General features: G+C 48.1%; 1 protein-coding gene across 1 annotated transcript in view; it reads left to right on the top strand.

Moving 5' to 3' along the window:
- The window catches only part of C8B (complement C8 beta chain), a 62,445-nt gene extending 60,960 nt beyond the window's left edge, over window positions 1–1,485 (top strand). Inside the window, exon 12 of the mRNA XM_068239398.1 lies at window positions 1,204–1,485. Within this exon, the coding sequence (XP_068095499.1) occupies window positions 1,204–1,355 (152 nt within the window). The 3' untranslated portion in view covers window positions 1,356–1,485. The remainder of the gene's footprint in view (window positions 1–1,203) is intronic.
- Window positions 1,486–15,319: the final 13,834 nt, after the last annotated feature.

The raw sequence follows: 15,319 nt of genomic DNA, 5'->3' as shown, positions 1-15,319 counted from the left end.
CGCGTGTGCTGCCCGCGAGCAGCGGCGAAAGAGAGTCCCCCCAGCCGCCCGAGCCCTGCGCAGCCGGAACAAATAGTTCCGCCCAGCGCTAAGGGCTGGATCAGAGGCGGCTGACGTCAGGACGTCGGCTGACGTCCATGACGTCACTCCGCTCGTCGCCATGGTGACGAGGAAAGCCAAACAAGGAAGGCTGCTCATTGCAGCCTTCCTTGTTACTTATGCTTGCCGGAGGCGATCGGAAGAACGCCTCCGGAGCGCCCTCTAGTGGGCTTTCATGCAGCCAACTTTCAGCTGGCTGCATGAAATAGTTTTTTTTTAATTAAAAAAAAACCCTCCCGCAGCCGCCCTGGCGATCTCAATAGAACGCCAGGGTGGTTAATGTCCAATGTATACAAGCTGCCTGATCTAATATCTTGTCAACATACAGGAATCAAGTCTGAAGAAGGCTTATTAGCTGAAAGCGTACTCTTTTTCTTCTAAATTTAGTCAATAAATGGTATTATCCTGATTCAAAACTTCTTCCATGTTATCTAACAAATTAAAGGAACACTATCAAACCGAGTGTTCTACAATGACAATGTACAAATCATGTCTAAATAACAGGGTAAACATTTTCCTACTTTTCATGTTAAATATCAGAGGCAAAAGCTGTAATTTGTTGTGTATAGGTTATAGCTGCATTTGGAACAATTCATTGGCAAAGGGGTGGTGTCTGTACTTCAATAGCCAGTGCTGTTCTTTGTAAGACTACAGAGTTATAACAACAGCCTTGGTTGTCAGGTTTCACACACAATTACACACAAGATACATTTCCTCTGCTCTCCCTGTAAACAGCTCAGTCAGAGACACAGGCAGCTGCAGTTATGTTAGTGAGACCTGTCTCATGCACAGGGTTAACCGATGTATTGTGAGGGAATCCCCCTCCTCTTGTGATTCACTAGTATGTCAGATTTGGCGTTAGGAAAGTGTGAAAGGAATTTGACAACAATAAACAAAGAGATAAGCATTCAAATGTATACACCACTACTTAGCAGCACTTCCCAAACTATTCTCATCTCAAATTAAAAAAAAAAACATTAATCAATAGTGTTCCTTTAAGATAAAAATCAAATGGTTTGGGTGTATTGCGTATGGCCAGCTTGAGATAGCAATGAAGACCGTCATTTTAGGATGCCTCAGCTGATTGGTTGCTTTCCATTTCAGCCCCTGCGATAGACGGAGCTTGGAGCTGCTGGACGGCTTGGACTCCATGTTCAGGAAGAACTCAGACGAGACAGCGCTACTGCAATAACCCTCCCCCGAGGAATGGAGGGCAGCCTTGCTCAGGGCCCAATAGTGACTCCAGAAGCTGCTAACTGTGCCAAGACATATAGGAGAACATGGAGCTGTATGTGATGTGACACATGCTTTCCGTAATTATGAGTCTTAACAGTTAAAGTCAACAATCAATAACAGTTAAATAAAACTAAACATCACCACTCATAACTGTTTTTCATCTTTATTTTGAACAAATGTGTAACTATAAAAATAGCGGCGCATGGTTACTTTGGAACAGTGGCATAGCTAAGTAGCTATTTGCTACAGTACAAGTTTTACATGCCCGCTTGTTAATGATTATTGTCATACAAAGCATCTATAGAAAGTAATTATTACCTGCACAGGACCAATAAAGAGCTAATACTCTGGCCTAAGTGCGGGAGAGACCTCTGCAACCCCTATTGCAGAGCCACTGCTTCGGAACTTGTACAGGATCCCTTGGTAATTTTTGAATTATGGTTTCTAAACTCTGTATTCCAGTAATCACCAACACCAGAAGTGTGCTTTTCAAGCACATTTTAGGCCTAGGAGGTGATAAAAGTCATATGTCAACTGAATAAACCACCTGGGATACGAAATGGCAGTACTGGTGGTTGGGAAAGGTTCCTCCTTGCTGCCCTGTTTTGCTACCAGGTGGATACACACTATGTTGCCGCTGACCAGCCGGCAGCCGTGGGCTGAATTAATTCTTGAGACGGCAGATAATTCATTATCTGTCCTTATCTGTCTGAAAGGGTTTCTTAAAGTAAACCTGAAGTGAGAGGGATATGGAGGCTGCCATATTTATTCCCTTTTAAGCAATACCAGTTGCCTGGCTGTCCTGCTGATGCTCTGCCTGTAATACATTTAGCCATAGACCCTGAAAAAGCATGCAGCAGATCAGGTGTTTCTGACAATATTATCAGAACTGACAAGATGTGTGCTTGTTCCTGGTGTAATTCAGACACTACTGCTGAAAAATAGATCCGCTGGGCTGCCAGGGCACTGGTATTGTTTAACAGGAAATAAATATGGCAGTCTCCATAACACTCTCACCTCGGGTTCACTTGAAGTCAAATTATGTCAGTATGAGTACAAGTCAGTATGATGCAAAAACAAACATATTTATTAAAGTCTTGTCCAAACAATCAGAAAAATTAAAAACACTTAAAACCACCTTCTTAAACCGACTGTTGTCGGAAATCTCTCCTGCAGCTGGGAAAAGTTCCTAATAGTGTCTAAATAAATACATCTAGTGCCTGATAACCTGATCCACAATATAGCACAAACCCCTATTCATTTCATAAATTTGACAGTCAGTGTAAACATAAGTAAAAAAGTAAAAAACAACTAATAAATAACCACTATGCACAAAGTATGGCAGAAAGTGCTGCGTGCTAAAAAAGGTGCAAGTGCCAGGTAATTAATATAGATGAATCAAAAAATGCTGCCATATACATGCCTCCATAGAAGCAGCAGACCGCTGCGACCGTGCAAGACGAATTTCCCCTTCTCCCCCCGGCAGATGGGTCCTCTCACTATTTGCTAAGCACGATCAGCACACACTTTCTTGTATATGGTTATATGTATATGGCAGCATTTTTTGATTCATCTGTATTAATTACCTGGCACTTGCACCTTTTTCAGCACGCAGCACTTTCTGCCATACTTTGTGCATAGTGGTTATTTATTAGTTGTTTTTTACTTATGTTTACACTGATTGTCAAATTTATGAAATGAATAGGGGTTTGTGATATATTGTGGATCAGGTTACCAGGCACTAGATGTATTTATTTAGACACTATTAGGAACTTTTCCCAGCTGCAGGAGAGATTTCCGACAACAGTCGGTTTAAGAAAGTGGTTTTAAGTGTTTTTAATTTTTCTGATTGTTTGGACAACACTTTAATAAATATTTTTGTTTTTGCATCATACTGGATGTCAGTGTTGTATATTAACAGCATGTCTCTGAAAGGGGCTTCTTTTCTGTGGTGTTTTTGATTATGTTTTCAGCCTTAGAGAGACACATTATCATGTGCAAACATATAGCTCTATTGATTGTGGTACTAAAAGGGACTATCGACGTTGTCGCCTCAATACTTACAATTACACTAATCTTGAGATGTTAATCACTGCTGTATGTTCGCCATCCTCGGCTATGGAATATGCTCCTTGAAGGATACCTTTTATGAATATTTTGCACGTCTTTTGTCTTCAACAAAGACTATTTGTATTTTTGCATATAAACCTTTTTGAGTTTCTTCAATATCTTTTACCTTCCAGGAGCCTATAGGCACAGATTTCCTGGCACCTCAGACTTCACCCTCCATCAGTGGCGGACACAGCCAGCAGTGGGCCCCTGTGCAAAATTGTAATTGTGGGCCCCCTATGACCTGCGGCGCGCGTAGCGCGCCGCGGCAAAAAATAGTGGATAGAACCTGCGGCGCGTAGCGCCGCGGCAAAAAAATGGGCGTGGCAATGACCGGATGAGGGCGGAGCTAACTGTAACTTAAAGCGAACCCGGGGTGAGGGTTTATTTCCTTTTAAACAATACTAGTTGCCTGGCGGCCCTGCTGATCTATTTGGCTGCAGTAATAAACTGAATTACACCAGCAACAAGCATGCAGCTAATCTTCTCAGTTCTGACAATATTGTCAGAAACCCCTGACCTGCTGCATGCTTGTTCAGGGTCTATGGTTGAAAGAATAAGAGGCAGAGGACCAGCACGGCAGCCAGGCAACTGGTATTGCTTAAAAGGAGAGAAATATGTCAGCCTCAATATTATTCTCACCTCAGGTTCCCTTGAAAAGTGCAACGCAAAGACAGTGGGCCCAAGTTTTGGTGACCCTTTCCCCAGAAAATTCACATAATTGTGCAGGTTTTCTCAAGAAAATACACATATATGCCCAGAAAATACGTGCAATCATGTCGGCAGTTATGCCCAGAAAATACGTGCAATCATGTCGGCAGATATGCCCAGAAAATACGTGCAATCAAGTCGGCAGATATGCCCAGAAAATACATGCAATCAAGTCGGCAGATATGCCCAGAAAATACGTGCAAACAAGTCGGCAGATATGCCCAGAAAATACATGCAATCAAGTCGGCAGATATGCCCAGAAAATACGTGCAAACAAGTCGGCAGATATGCCCAGAAAATACGTGCAATCATGTCGGCAGATATGCCCAGAAAATACATGCAATCATGTGGCAGACCTGCCCAGAACATACACCTGCTAATATAAATAAAACAAAAACATTTACTCACCTGCAGCAGCAGACCTCCTGTCCCAGCCTCCATCCGGCGCGCAGCTCCCATGGGTGGTTGGGTGGATAGGTAGCCTAGTGGGTGGGTGAGTGGGTGGGTGGGTGGGTAGGTAGCCTGGTGGGTGGGTGGGTAACTAGCCCGGTAGGTAGGTAGGTAGCCCGGTGGGTGGGTAGGTAGGTAGCCTGGTGGGTGGGTTGGTAACTAGCCCGGTAGGTAGCCGGGTGGGTGGTTAGGTAGGTAGCCTGGTGGGTGGGTAGGTAGGTAGCCTGGTGGGTGGGTTGGTAACTAGCCCGGTAGGTAGCCGGGTGGGTGGTTAGGTAGGTAGCCGGGTGGGTGGTTAGGTAGGTAGCCGGGTGGGTGGTTAGGTAGGTAGGTAGCCGGGTGGGTAGGTAGGTAGGTAGCCGGGTGGGTAGGTAGCCGGGTGGGTAGGTAGCCGGGTGGGTGGTTAGGTAGTTGGGTGGGTGGTTAGGTAGGAAGCCTGGTGGGTGGGTAGGTAGCCGGGTGGGTAGGTAGCCGGGTGGGTGGTTAGGTAGTTGGGTGGGTGGTTAGGTAGGAAGCCTGGTGGGTGGGTAGGTAGGTAGGAAGCCTGGTGGGTGGTTAGGTAGTCGGGTGGGTAGGTAGGAAGCCTGGTGGGTGGGTAGGTAGGTAGGTAGCCGGGTGGGTAGGTGGTTAGGTAGCCGGGTGGGTAGCTATCCGGGTGGGGGGCCCGACTCCTATCCTCCCTCCCTCCCTTCCTTCCTCACCTCGGGGGGCCCCCTCCCGATATGCGCGGCGGGAGAGCGAGCAGCAAATGCAGGAAGTCTTCAGGGCTCTCCACGCATCCGCTAGAGGCCCAGCCGCTGAGTCTCTAATATGTCTCCAACTGGAGACATATTGGAGACTAAGCGGCTGGGCCTCTAGCGGATGCCTGGAGAGCCCTGAAGACTTCCTGCATTTGCCGCTCGCTCGCTCGCTCTCCCGCCGCGCATATCGGGAGGGGGGCCCCCCGAGGTGAGGGAGGGAGGATAGGAATCGGGGGGCCCCCCGGGGAATAAAATAATAAAAAAAAATTTTTTAAAAAAATACTTAATGGGCCCCTGAAGAAAACGGAACTTCAGGGGCCCTCGTGCGGCGGCACGGCCTGCACGGCCGTATGTCCGCCACTGCCCTCCATAAACCTACAAACCCCCACCAAACCAAGCGATTGAGGTCCGCACAATCTTCAACTCGTTTTCAAATCTTTATTATTAAACAAGGTTAAAACATAATGCTATCAACAGCAACAGTCAGCTGTTTCGGGCTCCTGTCCTTTTTCAAGCTGCCCAGCATTAACCACATAAAAAATGACATGCACTATATATACAAGTGATCAGCCAATCACTATACAGGAAGTCAAACCCCCACCAAACTGCACCGCAAGTGTGCTGGCTGCCCCAGCTGCCACTTCTCCCTTGCCCATCATAGGTGCCTACAGGTGCTTCTTAATACTGAGGGTACTTTTGGCTACCTTATACTAAGTAACTAGAGGTGCCCCTGACTGAATGGAGATCTTGTCAGCGGAATGCTGAGAGCAGGGTGAGTAACCTCTCATTTACACTCTCATCAGGACTCTGTATAGGGATGGAGGGAGGGATGCACTCAGGGAGGGAGGGGTGAGCTGCCGTTCCATCATCAGGCGCCTGTAGGCAGGTGCCTACAGTGCCTTATGGTAAATCAGGATCTGCTTAGATGCTAACACATGCACCATTCAGAATGAGCTCATCCTGGCTGTAATCTTGGTTTACTCTAGAACTGAGTGAATCAGTGAGAGACGCAGGGTCAGGGCTGCAGCTGATGAGTTATTTGCACACTATCTTGATGCTTAATCTCTGCTTTCTGCTATTCGGAAGACATTTCAGTCACAGGATTACAGCCAGTAAGGACTGTCTCCATATGCTGGATGTGCTGGGCACAGTCCTCTATAGTAATAACCACTGTGAAAACTGCTCTCTGTAAATGTCATATTTTCATCACATAAGAAATGAAAAAAAATGCCTTTGTATTGCTACTTGCTAGTAATTACTAGAAATAGATGTGGCATTTAGAATTTTAGTTAACTTTAATAGTTGTCCTTTAAGAGCCAATGTTTCAGCAGAAGATTATAATCAGAGTCCTCCCTTAAGACATTTTCTAGAGAACAGAATTCTTATCAAGCATTGAAACATTGTGCATTTCCCAAGATCAGTTGGTTGTGGAGTCTGAAAGGTGCCAGGGCCAATTCAGAACCATAACAGCTCCCAGGAAATCGGGAAAAGGTTCGTCTGAGCAACTCCAAGTTTAGCCTGGGGATTTCGGTTCTGTGCAGTGAATAGGCCATCAGTCATTCAATCATAGAAGCCAATAGAAAGCTCCTATTGTGGTTGACACCTATAATCCACTCATAGCCCACCTACAGTGGGATGTGATTAACCAGCCTGGCGGTATGGACGAGCTCAGCTCGTCCATCACCGCCGGAGGCTGCCGCTCAGGCCCTGCTGGGCCGATTCGCATGAAATAAAGTGCAGCACACGCAGCCGGCACTTTGCCAGCCGCGTGTGCTGCCCGATCGCCGCCGCTCTGCGGCGATTCGCCGCGAGCAGCGGCGAAAGAGGGTCCCCCCAGCCGCCCAAGCCCTGCGCAGCCGGAACAAATAGTTCCGGCCAGCGCTAAGGGCTGGATCGGAGGCGGCAGACGTCAGGACGTCGGCTGACGTCGATGACGTCACTCCGCTCGTCGCTATGGCGACGATCTAAGCAAAACAAGGAAGGCCGCTCATTGCGGCCTTCCTTGTTTATTCTGGGCGCCGGAGGCGATCGGAAGAACGCCTCCGGAGCGCCATCTAGTGGGCTTTCATGCAGCCAACTTTCAGTTGGCTGCATGAAATAGTTTTTTTTTTATTTAAAAAAAACCCTCCCGCAGCCTCCCTGGCGATCTTATCAGAACGCCAGGGTGGTTAATTAACACTTGGAAAGATGGAGGTCTTTCTATATATAAGATTGATCCCTAGTTTTATGTTTACTTTACTTTTACTTTGCCTTTACTTTCTTTTTGCTTCACTTTTGTTTGTGTTGCTTATGTACAGTATAGCCTAGTTTAGTTTACTTCTGATGACAGCTTCCTAATGCTGAGTATAGTTCAGTTTAGTAGTGCTGACGTCTGATTGCAAAGCCACTACATCAAGATCTGAAGTTATATTCATAGTTCCTGCTTTGATGCTGTAACCAAGATGATACTGAAATGAACACCTTGTATTTCTGAGAGAACTCCTTAACCACTTGCCGACCAGGGGATTTTTCACTGATCGGTGCTGCAGGGGCTCTACAGCCCGCAGCTCCGATCAGGAGTGCAGCAGGACGATCAGACTACCCCCCTTTTTTCCCCACTAGGGGGATATCCTGCTGGGGGGGGTCTGATCGCCGCCGGCTGCAGTTGCTTAGCGGGGGGGCTCTTCAAAGCCCCCCTCCGCAGCATTCTCCGCCGTCTCTCCCGCCCCCTGTGAGCTGCGCAGGACGGATTTCCGTTCTGCGCATTGAAGGATAGGCTTCAGCCTATCATATGCCGGCGATCCCCGGCCAATCAGAGGCCGGGGATCGCCGATCTGCCGTACGGCGCTGCTGCGCAGCAGCGCCGTATGATGTAAACAGCGGGGATTTCTTCCCCGCCTGTTTACATTTTGCCGACGAGCCGCGATCGGCGGCTCTCCGGCTGTTCACGGAGACACCCTCCGTGAACTGACATGGAAAGGCCGCTCCATGGTAACCCGCAGACGACCAGTTTACGCCAATCGGCGTTAGCTGGTCGTCAAGAGGTTATAGGTCCTCTGTCGCAAATATCTTAAAATGTAAAATACATGTAAACACATACAAATAAGAAGTACGTTTCTTCCAGAGTAAAATGAACCATAAATTACTTTTCTCCTATGTTGCTGTCACTTACAGTGAGTAGTAGAAATCGGATATTACCAACAGATTTTGGATTAGCCCATCTTCTCATGGGGGGTTCCCAGGGTTTCCTTTATTTTTAAAAGCACTTAGTGAATGGCAGTTGCTCTGTCCAACTGCCAAAAAAATGTGCAGGGAGGCTGTTCAGCATCTTTATATAAAGCTTTTTAAGGGAATGTCTTTATAAAGAATAAAGGTTATGCTGAGAATCCCTTATGGAGAGATGGACTAGCCCAAAATCTGTCGGTAATGTCAGATTTCTAATACTTACTGTACGTGACAGCAACATAGGAGAAAAGTAATTTATGGCTCATTTTACTCAGGAAGAAATTTTAAGATTTCCGCAACAGTTCCTCTTTAACTGCTTCGAGCATCCATGGTCTACATCAGTTTTCTAAAGCTGTGTGAATGTCCAGATTACAGACTAGGTGTGACGATTTGTCACTGGTTCCGGATGGTAACTAATTCATATCACAGATTACAACAACAAATAACATTTGTAAAGCGCTTTTCTCCCATGGGACTCAAAGCACATAAGCATGGCTCTGACCATCGTGGTACAGACTACAGAGGAAGAATTTTATAAGTCCGGAAATGCCAGGCTAAACAGGTGACTTTTCAGTCTGCATTTGAATAGCTCCATGGATGCATCTAGTCAAAAATGGCGCAGAGTAAAAAATGGCGCACCGTTCTGCCGATCATAAAACGCTATTTACCGTTTTAATGTAAATACATTAAAACGGTAAATAGCGTTTTATAAAACAGAACAGTGCGCCATTGAAAAATTGGAGGAGGAGAGGCGGGGGTCGGGCTGGAGGAGAGGCAGCGGGCAGTAGGCTGGCAGCGGGGGTCGGGCTGGAGGAGAGGCAGCGGGCAGTGGGCTGGCAGCGGGGGTCGGGCTGGAGAGGCAGCGGGGTGGAGGGAGTAGGATTAGGTAGCATGTGTATACATTACATTGTCCCGGCCCGGCGTTCGCTCCTCACTTCACAGCTTGCACGAGTCCTGCATCCAGCCAATCACCATGCGGAAACTGAAGCCGCATGGTGATTGGCTGGATGCAGGACTCGTGCAAGCTGTGAAGTGAGGAGCGAACGCCGGGCCGGGACAATGTAATGTATACACATGCTACCTAATCCTACTCCCTCCACCCCGCTGCCTCTCCAGCCCGACCCCCGCTGCCAGCCCACTGCCCGCTGCCTCTCCTCCAGCCCGACCCCCGCTGCCAGCCCGCTACCTCTCCTCCAGCCCGACCCCCGCTGCCAGCCTACTGCCCGGCCGCTGCCTCTCCTCCAGCCCGATCCCTGCAAAAAAACACATATAAAACGATAAATATCGTTTGAAGTGCAGCGCCATTCTGACACTATTGGCGCTGTGCGCCATTTTTGCCTGTCCCCCCATGGATGGTGCTGTCTTTACTGGGTGTGGCAGGGAGTTCCAAAGAGTAGGGGCAGCATGACAGAAGGCTCTATCTCCAGATTTTTGGAGGTGCACTCTGGGAGTGACCAAGTTTATAGAACTTGCTGATCTGAGGTTGTGAGAGGTGTGGTGCAGCTTCAGCAGGTCCTTCGTGTATCCAGGGCCCAGATTGTGCAGGGATTTGAATGTCAGCAGTCCAATCTTGAAGAGTATTCTCCATTCTACTGGTAGCCAGTGCAGTGAGCGAAGGATCGGTGTAATGTGACAGTGGCGAGGCTGGTTTGTTAGCAATCTGGCAGCAGCATTCTGCACTAATTGCAGGCGACGCAGGTCCTTTTTGGGGAGGCCAGCATAAAGGGCATTGCAGTAGTCCAGCCGTGATGTGATAAGGGCGTGGACTAGGGTTGGAAGATCCTCTGGGGGAATCAGATGTTTAATCTTTGCAATGTTCTTCAGATGAAAGTAGGAAGATTTAACTACAGATGAAATTTGGTTTCTGAAACTTAATTCCCCATCGATTAGTACGCCAAGGCTGCGCACAAGGTTGGAGCTGTTTATGTCTGAATTCCCAATCCTGATTGGTGTTGCTTTAGGATAGAGCTGTTTTGATGGCGAGTGCTGGCTTTGGACAAACAGGACTTCAGTTTTGTCAGCATTCAGTTTCAACCAGTTATCATTCATCTATGCCTGTAGCTCAGCTAAGCAAGAGTTTATTTTTGGGGTAGGGTCTGTTCCACCAGGTTTGAAGGACAGGTATAGCTGTGTGTCATCCGAGTAGCAGTGGTACGTCAGGCCATGACGTAGGATAACTGTACCGAGTGGCAACATGTAGATTGCAAACAGCAGAGGGGATAGGATTGATCCTTGTGGCACTCCGAATTGTAGAGGTGCAGGTTTGGACATTATAGGACCTAGGGATACTCTCTGTGTTCTGTCAGTCAGGAATGATCTGAACCACTGGAGGACTGATCCACTGATGCCACAGTACTCCTGCAGTCTGTTAAAGGGAACCAGAGGCCCCAGAAAAAAGATTCTATACATACAGTGGTGTGAAAAACTATTTGCCCCCTTCCTGATTTCTTATTCTTTTGCATGTGTGTCACACTTAAATGCTTCTGCTCATCAAAAACTGTTAGCTATTAGTCAAAGATAACCTAATTGAACACAAAATGCAGTTTTAAATGATGGTTTTTATTATTTAGTGAGAAATAAAAACTCCAAATCTACATGGCCCTGTGTGAAAAAGTGATTGCCCTTGTTAAAAAATAACTTAACTGTGGTTTATCACACCTGAATTCAATTTCTGTAGTCACCCCCCAGGCCTGATTACTGCCACACCTGTTTCAATCAAGAAATCACTTAAATAGGAGCTATCTGACGCAGAGAAGTAGACCAAAAGCAGGGACGGATCTAGGGGGGGGGGGGGGGGCAGGCGGGTCTCTTGCCCCAGGCGGCAGGCTCTTTATCCCCGCTTGTGTGGGCTCCACTTTCCCCCTGTTGTTTGCGCTGCCGGCGCTGCGCTGCCCCCGAGTGTGTGTCAGCCAGGCTCAGCTCAGGCGCTGTGTCAGCATAGCGGAGGGACGGCGGATCATAGCGGCAGTCATACATACTATACTAACTTCAGCCGCTCTCCACGGAACGCAGACCTGGTCTCCTCTCTGTCGCACCTCTAGTGTTGGCTTCTGTAATGCACGTCATCAGTGAAGCCAAATAGAGAAGTGCGCGAGTGCGACTCACAGAGAGGAGAGGAGACCAGGTCTGCATTCTGGTCCGGAGAGCGGCTGAAGTGTTGTGACTACTGCCGCTGCCTGAAGTGCGGGTGGTGCTGGTGCCTAATTGCTGCAGCCTGCAGGTCAGGTCAGTCAGCATAGAGAGAAATTCTCTCGCACAATTCGTTCTGTGCACACTGCACAGCCACAGTCAGTGCACCCCTCAGGCTCAGCTGAGCTACATGATATGTGCCCACCATCTCTCTCACACACTTCTCTGCCTCTCTCATCATGACATGATCTCATGTGAGAATCTCTCGCCCACTTGTGCACCCCCTTATTCAATCATGTGCCCACGTGACTTACTTGCCTCTTCTCCCTCATACAATTGTGCAGTTGTGCACCCCCTTGCCCACATATGTACCCCTTTACCACTTTTGTGCACCCCTCACCTGTGACCCAGTCAGATATGGTCCACTTCTTCACCAGCTTCTGTGCACTCCAAGCTTCTGTGCACCCCTGCTTTACCCACATATGCGACCCCTTGCCACTTTTACAGAAAGGTGGCAAGGGGTCGCATATGTGGGTAAAGCAGGGATGCACAGAAGCAAGTGAAGGGGCACAAATGTGGACGAGGGGGCACAGTCTGGTGAGGGGGCACAGAAATGTGTGAGGAATACAGAAAGGTGGCAAGGGGCCGCATATGTGGGTAAAGGGGTGCACAGAAGCAAGTGAAGGGGCACATATGTGGACGAGGGGGCACAGAAATGTGTGAGGGACAGAAAAGTGGTAAGGGGTCGCATATGTAAGTTGCAACTTGGTCTAGATCCGTCCCTGCCCCCCCCCCCCCCCCCCCCCCCCTCTGTTGCAATTCCCCCCTTCTTCCCCTCCAAGGGTGGCAATTTACTGGCCCCCTCGTTTGTTGCAATCCCCCCTTTCATCCACCTCCGAGGGTGGCGATTTACTAAACCCCCCCCCCCGTGTGGCAACCCCCCCCCCTCCTGCAGCCATCCCCTGTTCTGTGTAATAATACATATCGGTCCTGTGGATGGCTGTCACACAAGCTCTGCGCTGCAGCTCCGTCTTCCCTGCCGAGGACACAGACACTCTGCTTGGTGACATCACTAAGCCGCGTGTCTGTGTCCCGACAGAGAAGAAGGAGCTGCAGAGCTTGTGTGACATCCGCAGGATCGAAGGCTCGGATTGTATAGTTACACCAGGCAGGGGATGGCTGCAGGGGGGGCGGGGGTCGCCACAAGGGGGAGTTCAGTAAATCGCCAGCCTCGAACAGTAGGGATAAGAGCATAGGCGCCAAAACCTGACCTTGCCCCAGGCGCAACTTGGTCTAGATCCGTCCCTGACCAAAAGCACCTCAAAAGCTAGACACCACGCCAAGATCCAAAGAAATTCAGGAACAAATGAAAACAAAAGTACTGTAATTGAGATCTATCAGTCTGGTAAAGGTTATAAAGCCATTTCTAAAGCTTTAGGACTCCAGCGAACCACAGTGAGAGCCATTATCCACAAATGGCAAAAACATGGAACAGTGATGAACCTTCCCAGGAGTGGCTGGCCGACCAAAATTACTCCAAGAGCGCAGAGAAAACTCATCCGAGAGGCCACAAAAGACCCCAGGACAACATCTAAAGAACTGCAGGCCTCACTTGCCTCAATTGAGGTCAGTGTTCACGACTCCACCATAAGAAAGCGACTGGGCAAAAACGGTCTGCATGGCAGATATCCAAGGCGCAAACCACTTTTAAGCAAAAAGAACATTAAGGCTCGTCTCAATTTTGCTAAAAAAAACATCTCAATGATTACCAAGACTTTTGGGAAAATACCTTGTGGGCCGACGAGACAAAAGTTTAACTTTTTGGAAGGTGCGTGTCCCGTTAAATCTGGCGTAGAAGTAACGCAGCATTTCAGCAAAAGAACATCATATCAACAGTAAAATATGGTGGTGGTAGTGTGATGGTTTGGGGTTGTTTTGCTGCTTCAGGACCTGGAAGGCTTGCTGTGATAGATGGAACCATGAATTCTACTGTCTACCAAAAAATCCTGAAGGAGAATGTCCGGCCATCTGTTCGTCAACTTAAGCTGAAGCGATCTTGGGTGCTGCAGCAGGACAATGACCCAAAACACACCAGCAAATCCATCCTCTGAATGGCTGAAGAAAAACAAAATGAAGACTTTAGAGTGGCCTAGTCAAAGTCCTGACAAGAATCCTATTGAGATGGTGTGGCATGACCTTAAAAAGGCGGTTCATGCTAGAAAACCCTCAAATAAAGCTGAATTACAACAATTCTGCAAAGATGAGTGGGCCAAAATTCCTCCAGAGCGCTGTAAAAGACTCGTTGCAAGTTATCGCAAACGCTTGATTGCAGTTATTGCTGCTAAGGGTGGCCCAACCAGTTATTAGGTTCAGGGGGCAATTTCTTTTTCACACAGGGCCATGTAGGTTTTGAGTTTTTTTTTCTCACTAAATAATAAAAACCATCATTTAAAACTGCATTTTGTGTTCAGTTATGTTATCTTTGACTAATAGTTAACGGTTTTTGATGAGCAGAAACATTTAAGGGTGACAAACATGCAAAAGAATAAGAAATCAGGAAGGGGGCAAATAGTTTTTCACACCACTGTACCTGGGGCTTCCTCCAGCCCCATACGCACGGATCGCTCCCACGCTGCCATCCTCCGCTTCCTGGATCCGCCGGTACCGGGTCCCGTCACTTCCGGCGGACGCGGCCAATTCTCCGCATGAGCAGGGGCTCCCTCCATACCCTTACGCGTGCGGCTGCGCAGTAGGCAGCCGCACGCGTAAGGATATGCCGGGAGCCCCTGTGATGCGGCCAGTTGGCCGCGTGCTGCCGCCGACTGGCCGAAACAACGGGACCTGGTACCGCCGCATACAGGAAGCGGAGGACTGCGGCGTGGGAGCGATATATGCATATGGGGCTGGAGGAAGCCCCAGGTATGTATAGAATCTTTTTTCTGCGGCCTCTGGTTCCCTTTAAGCAGGATTTCATGGTCAACTGTATCAAAAGCCACTGAGAGATCCAACAGGATTAGGATGGAGCATTCCCCTCTGTCCCTTGCCATGAGCAGGTCGTTGCAGACTTGGATGAGGGCTGTTTCACAGCTGTGGTGTTTCTTAAAGCCAGATTGTAGAGGGTCCAGGATGTTGTTTATTGACACCCTGGTTTCAAGTTGCAGATAGACAGCCTTTTCAATAACTTTACCTAAGAAGGGGAGTTTGGAGACAGGTCTGTAGCTGCTCATAGCATTTGGATCCATGGAAGGTTTTTTAAGAAGGGGCTTGATGATTCCTTCTTTTAGAGAGGTAGGAAACCTCCCTGCTTGCAGTGAGCAATTTACTATTTTATGAAATACACCCCTCAGCTCTGACTTTCCCTGACCTAGATATTGCTAACCCCACCAAATTTTTTATCATTGGCAAAACTAAAGCCCTCAATGACCGAGAGGTCGTATCATCCCCCATGCCCTATGCAAGGAGGGTGAACCCATCATGGATTTTTGGGAGGCCGAAGAACCCAATGAATTGTAGTTACAACCCTGCTATTCAATCCCTGCATATTGTTATCAGGACTGGTATGGGTGTTCAGAAGAAGAAGAAGAAGCACCCAATGAGTCTGCTTTGGCAGGGGACCATTCAATTAATCATGAAACAGAAAC

This window comes from Hyperolius riggenbachi, chromosome 6 (assembly GCF_040937935.1).
Source record: "Hyperolius riggenbachi isolate aHypRig1 chromosome 6, aHypRig1.pri, whole genome shotgun sequence".
In the NCBI taxonomy this organism is placed as follows: domain Eukaryota; kingdom Metazoa; phylum Chordata; class Amphibia; order Anura; family Hyperoliidae; genus Hyperolius; species Hyperolius riggenbachi.
Note: the sequence above shows the minus strand (reverse complement) of the source record. Positions and strands in the feature narration are given on the sequence as shown.